Source organism: Nothobranchius furzeri, chromosome 14, assembly GCF_043380555.1.
Source record: "Nothobranchius furzeri strain GRZ-AD chromosome 14, NfurGRZ-RIMD1, whole genome shotgun sequence".
In the NCBI taxonomy this organism is placed as follows: domain Eukaryota; kingdom Metazoa; phylum Chordata; class Actinopteri; order Cyprinodontiformes; family Nothobranchiidae; genus Nothobranchius; species Nothobranchius furzeri.
In genome coordinates, this window is record NC_091754.1 from 21,384,640 (window position 1) to 21,392,484 (window position 7,845).

Below are 7,845 nucleotides of genomic sequence, written 5' to 3' on the forward strand. Positions count from 1 at the left end.
TTAAATATGACATTAAATGCATCAGCCATTGAAAAAATGCATCAGCCATTGGAAAAATGCCTCAGCCATTAGAAAATTTTCATAACATTAATCTTTAAAAAACTTTTAAAAAATCAGGAAATTTGTTATTTCCGCTATGATATGATGTCATTAACTGATCCAGTTCTCGCCAGAGAAAACGCGATGTTTCCGGAGAGATCTAAAATTTGGAGCTTCTTATTTCAATTTCTATAAAATCATGTGAGACATCCAAGTATTATAATTTGATTTTAGTTTGGTATCAGATTTACTCGAATTTCACTGAAGAATTTGGCATAATCAAGAAAAATAAGATGCTTGAATTAAATGTAAATAAAGTAATTTGACAGAGCGTTTTATTACCACCTTAAATAAACCCTCGGCGACAAGCCGCAGAAGAATGACTCTTAAACCAATAAATACCAATTTCCAAAGTAATTGAGAACATGTTTCAATACAAATGCATGAAAAAGGCATTTTCCATCCCAGCGGCTCATAATGCGGCTGTAGCTGATGGAGGGGGTGACCTGCTGTATTAAATGTTATTTGAGAAGCATCAAAAGGCACCAAATTGCAAATAGCTGCAGCTTGTATCTGAATTAATACCCCATTCATCATCATTATGGGTTGATAAGTTAATTTAACCATTTCATTCCGTCTTAATGAGCTATAGTTGAATTAATGTCATGTAATGTATGAAAGTAACATTTGAACAGAGGCAATGATTTGAGACGAGCTTCAGAGAGAGGAGTGATGGTGGCGTACATCTGTTTGGAGGTGAAGGTTTGCATCCAGATTTGGGGGAATGTTTATAAATATGTCTAAAAACACAAAATAATCCTGATAAGTTAGAAAAATAGATGCACCAGTTTAAACCAAAATAGTCTCAATTTGGCGCACTGCGTTTGGAACAAATTGGCACATTCCAGGCACGTGGCTTCTGGTTCCGCCTTAAATGCGTTTTGGCCTCTCTTGCTCCCTGTAGTTTAGTTTTTTTTTCTCTTTTTTTGTCCTCCCTGTAGCAGCTGTCACCCTGCATTACTCGCAGTCAGCTAAATGAAACATTATTCTAAACATATGCATCGTAATCAGTCCGGTCACACTTACAAGAACACGCGTTAATAAGGCAATCAATCACTCTGGAACAAGCGAGTTGTTCTGTAACAGCTCATAAACAGTGTGTAATGAAGAATTGGAGGTTAGCATGACACGGCGCTGATCAGATAATCAATGTCAAAGATGCGATGAATGTCAGTAAATGCACTTTTCATGTCGTTTCTATAAAATCATCCAATTTACAACAGCAGTTCAATTACCCTGAAAATACAGTCAATTAGGGGGGTGGGGGTGGGGGGGTGATTGGACAGTAGGGGCGGCCTCATCGATCTTTGCATTTCTATCTTCTTGCTGGACGTTTAATTAGGTTTTTCTACCAGCACTGGCATAAAGAAAATACATTCAATATATTAAACAAGCTGTGAGATTTATAAGATTGTCAGAAATAATAGAAAAAGTCCAAAGTGACAGACAAGAAAGTTGTGTTATTGTGGGTCAGTGTTGTCGCCAGTTCATCCCTCTTTAGTGAAGAGCGTGCAGGGAAATCCGGTGATAAATATCACATTTGGTTGCCGTATACCTCCTATTCCTTTTAATGGGCACGTTCAAAAAAGCAACTTATCTTTTAGTCCCCGGGGGGCACTCTTGGTCTCGGCTATATTTTTACCAAGCGCAATTAACGACTGTATCAGCTTGTATCATTTAGAGGTAATGTAAAAATAATGGTAAATTATAGGGCCGGAATGACCCGTGATGTCAGGCCTCATATTCCCAGAAGCTTTCCACGAATTTTTAATTAATGCTCGTCTGGATTTTCTATAGAAATGCGTCCACCGCTTCTAAATGAGCCTGGTGTTACAATTTTAGAATTACTTTGTTTTAGCATTTGAATTATTTGCTCTGATATGAGATTATCTAATAAAAATTTCTATTTATTTCCATCATTCATACAAGAAAAAAATGTGTAAAGATGTTTTTTTTTATTTATTGTCCAAGAACAAACACGATCAATAAATAACATGATTTACATTTCATATTGCACATATCTTTTTTGTTGTTGTTGTTGTTGTTCAAGTTAAAATATTTGAATTCATACAGTCATTGATATTTTAAATACACATATAGAGTTATAACAGAGACCCTATAATATAGGGGGAAATGCCGGTGCTTTTTCTAAATAATAACAAAAAAAATCCATAAATTTTTCCTTTGAAATAGTATTTTTTAAAGTTACCAATTTTATTTTTTCAAATATGTGAGATTATTGGTGAATTTTCAAGCCAGTTGCTGCGTAAAAGTGGCAAAAACACATCCAGTGTTTAAACAATCAAAACATTCATCAAGTCACATTAAATAAAATCAAATAAAAAATTGCTTGTAAAAACTGACTACCGTTTACATCTCACTGTGCGTTTTTTCCATTTCTTCATCACATCAATAATTTGTGATATTTGCAAAAACATGTTTACAGTTGACATGTTTTAGAATTAACATATTCGTGATGCCCCCAAAATAGCGAAATTAATTTAATAATAATAATAATAATAATAATAATAATAATAATAATAATAATAATAATAATAATAATAATAATAATAATAATAATAATGTACCTTTTACTGTATTTAAACAGATTTAAATTTCCTCTGAACCTTTTCCAATGTGGTCCTACAGGAATTAAATCCTCATGAAAATACTGGATTGGTGTCATTTTGGTTCGGGAATGTAACAGCCTGCTGTGTGGATCCAAATTTTTTTCTTCCTATTATCAGAAAATGGGGACAAAAAACCAGGGCTCTTGGAAGGCTACTTCATATGTAATATTTTGCAGCCTCCACGTGTCAGCCTCCGTCCTCGCGCCGTGTGAGTGTCGCTTTGTTCCAGCTCTTTTGTATGTCTAATGACTTCCCTCCGCGGGTTGTTAGCACTTGACAGCGGGTCTCAAAACGAGGAACTTTCTTACAGTCATGTATTCAAAAGGAGCTCCATCTAAGGTACATGATTGGCAATTTTTGTCATGATCCTCTCATTATTAACATAAAAATTGACACAAAAAGAGGCGGTGTGGAAAGTATATGTGCACCTTCTGAGCTGATTAGGGGCGTCCCCACAGAGCAGAGACATGGTGTTATGGGGGAGGAGGTGGTGGGACAGGCTATTTCTGCCAAATTCTCACTCTATTAGGCCTTTAGTGAAGAAAGATACTGGACCCAAAAAAAAGCGCAGAACTTCAACTGAATTTGGAAAAAATAAAACATTATTACCGCAGTAAAACTGAAGTGACTCACAGTTTGTTCACATTGATTGAGATGTAGGAATCAAATAAATAAATAAAAAAGTGTTTTACAGCACGACACAGTGCACACGCCTTTAGAAAAGTTCACCCTCTTGTATTTCTTTTGTTAAAAAGAGTCTTTCTGATCAAAAATGAACCTTAAAGTGTGTTTGACGCATCTAAAACGGGCCTTCCCCTGGAAAGGACGCGCTGTGTGTGCTGAGTTATCTGTTGAGTGAGGGTTCCTCTCGCTGGTCTGGTGATGGGACTGACGTCTTGCTGAGAACAGCAGCGGAATACGGCAGAAATCCACTCTCGGATCTTTGCGCGGACGCCGTGCAGGTAAAGTCAGCGCTGGCGCTCCTGGAGCCCAGCGCACTGGCCGCCTGGCTGCTGTGGCAGCTGAGACACGAGCAGGGCCCGGAGGCCGACGGGGCGCTGACCGCTGCCGCCGCAGCGGCAGCCGCGGCTGCCGCAGACGCTGCCGCGGAGCTATTCAGCCCCGCGGGTGATTGGTACAGTCCCGGGTGTCTGAAGCTGCACAGGAGCTCTGGTCGGGAGTAGGGATGGGAGAGGGCTCGGAAGGTGTCGAGGGGGCGGATGGAGGTGGCGAAGGGGGACGAGGCGGCTCCGGAGGCGGCGGCGGCCGCTGCTGCAGCCGTGACACCGACGTGCGGGTAGTAGTGAAGAGGCATGTGCGAGTGGAACGGATAGGGGAGACTTCCTGTGGCGGCCGCGTGCGTCATCATGTAGGTGTAGAAGCTGGGGTCTGCTGGATGGGGCCAGGACATCGCCAAACGCTGCCTTTTATCTTTCATCCTCCGGTTCTGGAACCACACCTACACACAAGAACAAGGTCCGTGATGAGGCTGACATGTTGTTCAAGAGCAGCAAACACACACACACACACACACACACACACACACACACACACACACACACACACACACACACACACACACACACACACACACACACACACACACGCACACACACACACACACACACACACACACACACACACACACACACCTGCACAGATCCAAAAGTCTTTCAACAAATTGCAAAAAACACAAAAGACACGAAAATCCACAATAATTTAAACATTTTCGTTAATTTATGGTTATTTTTAAGGATTCTTGCAGTTAATAAATGTTACAACTGTTGAATGAATTGCTTAAATATCTGTATTTTTGTACTAAGTCAATAAATATATTTAAATATAGTCCAAGCTTCATTTTCAAATGCATATACTGTATCTGCAACTTCGTGATTTTATTCTGCAGCAACAACAATAATCTTTATAATAACATTAATTAGAAAAATAAATATACCTTAATAGTAGTTTCGGGCAGATTTAGCGCTGCGGCTAGTTCACATCTTCTCGGCCTGGAAACGTAATTTTCCCTGTAAAATTCCTTTTCCAGACGTCCGATTTGTTCCCGAGTGAAAGCAGTCCGATACCTCCTGACCTGGTCGGAGTTGGAGTTGTTTGATCCTCCCGTTGAGTGCCCGTTCATGTTGGAGAGGGAGTTGGAGCTCGCGTTGGAGGAAGCAGAATTACTGTCTGAAAAACCTAAATAATAATAATAATTGTTATTATTATCAAATGGAAATTTTTAAGTTTAACATCAGTGAGACCTTGTGGAAATAAACATTCAATAATTGTAGGATTTAGGATTACATTTGTGGAAAATATTATTTTAATGATAAGATCATTTTAATTCTATGATTTAATAATACACATATAATGTATATATTCATATAATTACATGGGATGGAAATAAAACATAATTATGTGAAGTTTGCTGCTTTTTTCACGAGGACAAACGACAGATTATATCATGTTTACCTTTGTTGTTTTCCTTGTGTTGGCTCGGGGAGCGGTGCGCGGGGCATCCCACCTCCACGTCGCTGTTAATATCAGATTCTTGGGAAACTTCGGAGTAAAGACTCATTTTCTTCCTGCTTTCCGAAGAGGAAATATCCGCGGAAGACGTGTTCTCGCTGTTGTGGTGCGTCCCGAAAAGGCTGTCGATCTCAAACTTGCTTTTCGTCGGGATGTCCCCGAGATTCCCATGAAGAGAGGCAGAAGTTATTTTAGGGCTGAGCCGCCCGCCGTGCTGCGAGTTTTCCAGGGCCTCCAGGACGGAATTCCCCGGCGCGTCCGCCAGCCTCTTCCCCGCGACAGGACTGTGCAGCCCTCTCTCCATCAGTATCATCTCTTTTCTTATTCTCTCCATCATCGATGCCACGCAAACGCGAGAGAAGAAGAGGGCGAAAGAAAATGAAAAAGAAAAAGTGGCGCACGGATGTGTTGCGTCAGAGCTAAATCCGCATGCAACTGCCTGAATAAGTGTCTCTAAAGCTTTTTATAAGCAAGACGCACAGAAAAGATGAAATAACGCAATCGAGGAGCATCAAAACGAGCCGCGCATCCTCCCCTCAGTAGCCAAGTGTCATTCATCAAAAAGTGCTTGTTTCGTTGTTAGAATGCGGCGCTGACGTCTCTCCAATGATCATTTATTGTAACAGGTTTATAAGCAAATAAATAGGAGAGGGCTGTCACTTGATGATGGAGGCGGCCTTCGGTCAGACGAATAATATCCAAGAGGAGAGGAGGAGAGGAGTGAGGAGCGAGGTGCGCGTCCCTGGCTTGATCTCTGAGTCTGTTTCAGATTGCTCTTGGGTTTGGCCTCTGGGGGGAAATTGACAGTCTGATTAATAAAATGAGCGGCGCAGTGTTTCCCTCTTCATTTAGGAATATTATTATGCTTTGATTCTCTATTGTTTGCATCCTCTCCCTCTCTCTCTCTCTCTCTCTCTCTCTCTCTCTCTCTCTCTCTCTCTTCGCCCTCCCCCTTGTGTCTAATCGCCTTTCCTTTATTTATTTCCTTTCCTTTTTTAATTTCTGCACAATTTCTGGGACTTGATCTGTCTGATGTGAGTTTTAAGGCTGGGAGTACGGATTTACCATGTATTTACTTCCCCCTGAATCACAGAGAGCAGTGATGAATTTGTTTTTATGTTTTTACTTTGTTGCTTTTATTTTATTTGATCTTTTGTTTCTATTTTCTCAATGGAACAGGTTTTATGGGTTAAGGACGCAGTAATCTGTGGAGATAGTTTGGGTATTTCTGCTCTTTTACCCGACATTCCCCTAAAAAAAACAAAATGCCGTAGAGCTATATAAAAAGTAGATTTAGATTTTAATAAAAATAAATATTATAGTTTATGTAAATAAGAAACTGTATTTTTTGATAGTCTTATTTATTTAAGCTATTGAAAGTAGTCTAATTTGTAACAGTTGATTTCTTATTTATTTTGCTCATTTGAGTTTATATAAATGCAAAATTGAACGAACTCTTCAAATTTAAGACTCAAAATATGAACTTTTCGTCCATTTAGATTTAAACTAGCTTTTTATAAATGATAATATATTTATTTATAAATTTGTACTCGTTTTAAATAATGTCACCGTCTTTTTTTATTGTCATTTAACTTTAACAAAGGAATTACCAGCTCATGAGTCTAACATAAACGCAAACGTAACACGGGCTCCAGCTTCAAAATGTGAAAAACTAAAAAAAGAAGAAGAAAAAAAAAGGAGCAAATCTGACAATTCTTTGCCCGCCCTCTGGCGCCCCCTGCAGTCATTAGTAATAATTACCAGCCATGATTTTGGGCAGGTAAGGTCTTTCTCGGCTGGTCAGCTGGTGTTCTGACCCAGTGCTAAATCAGAACCCAAATTAGTTCCTCACATACTTCAAGAGTCAATTTAGGATTGTTTTTTAATGATTCAACTTCAGCGTCACTGAATGTTCAGTTCAGTACCTGATCATTTTCTAATTCTTGATTCACAACCACCAAAAGAGTATAATGTGGTATTTTCTGTTCAGTTTTCTTCTACTTATTGATTATTATTTTTGAATAGATTCAAGCTACAGAAATGAAAAGAAAATGCTGTGGATTGTGAAGTTTAACCGTTTTATTCTCACATTACATTTTTCAATATTTAATAAAACAAACAAGATGGATTAGACCACAAAATCCTGCCATATAAACACCAGATTATATATTATTTAAACAGAAAGCTGAAAAAGTGAAGAGAACAGAAAATGAAAATACAAAATGACATAATAATAATAATAATAATAATAATAATAATAATAATAATAATAATAATAATAATAATAATAATAATAAGGAAATATAGTCAGTCTGAAATAAAGTTGTTTCTCATCTTAATATAAAACAGTTAAATCCTTGAATGCCATATTTAGCTGTATTTTTATGCTGTGGTGATGGACTCAGATTGAGGAAAAATAGGCCCAACAGTTCTCGGGTTCACCATCTTTGTGATCAGTGTGCATTTGGGCGTTTAACTTTGTTTTATTGGACTCAGACTCCCTCTAGTGGTGAAATGAAGAGCTGCAAAAATGCCGTTTAAACTTCCTACGAAGTGCATTGTATAGCAACCTGCAACAACAGCAGTA

General features: G+C 38.7%; 1 protein-coding gene across 1 annotated transcript; it reads right to left on the bottom strand.

Moving 5' to 3' along the window:
* Positions 1–2,053: 2,053 nt before the first annotated feature.
* evx2 (even-skipped homeobox 2) lies at positions 2,054–6,163 on the bottom strand. Its single transcript, XM_015966463.3, has 3 exons — positions 5,202–6,163; positions 4,684–4,925; positions 2,054–4,188 (listed from the first exon to the last, which is right to left on the bottom strand). Exons 1-3 carry the CDS (start codon positions 5,593–5,595, stop codon positions 3,574–3,576), a joined length of 1,251 nt encoding a protein of 416 aa, XP_015821949.1. The 5' UTR covers positions 5,596–6,163; the 3' UTR covers positions 2,054–3,573.
* Between the last annotated feature and the right edge of the window lie 1,682 nt (positions 6,164–7,845).

Coding starts and splice junctions, on each gene's coding strand:
- evx2 (XM_015966463.3), bottom strand. CDS start 5,595: ATGATGGAGAGAATAAGAAAAGAGATGATACTGATGGAGAGAGGGCTG. Junction 4,926..5,201: donor ACACAAGGAAAACAACAAAG/GTAAACATGATA, acceptor ATTATTATTTAG/GTTTTTCAGACAGTAATTCT. Junction 4,189..4,683: donor TGCCCGAAACTACTATTAAG/GTATATTTATTT, acceptor TCTTGTGTGTAG/GTGTGGTTCCAGAACCGGAG.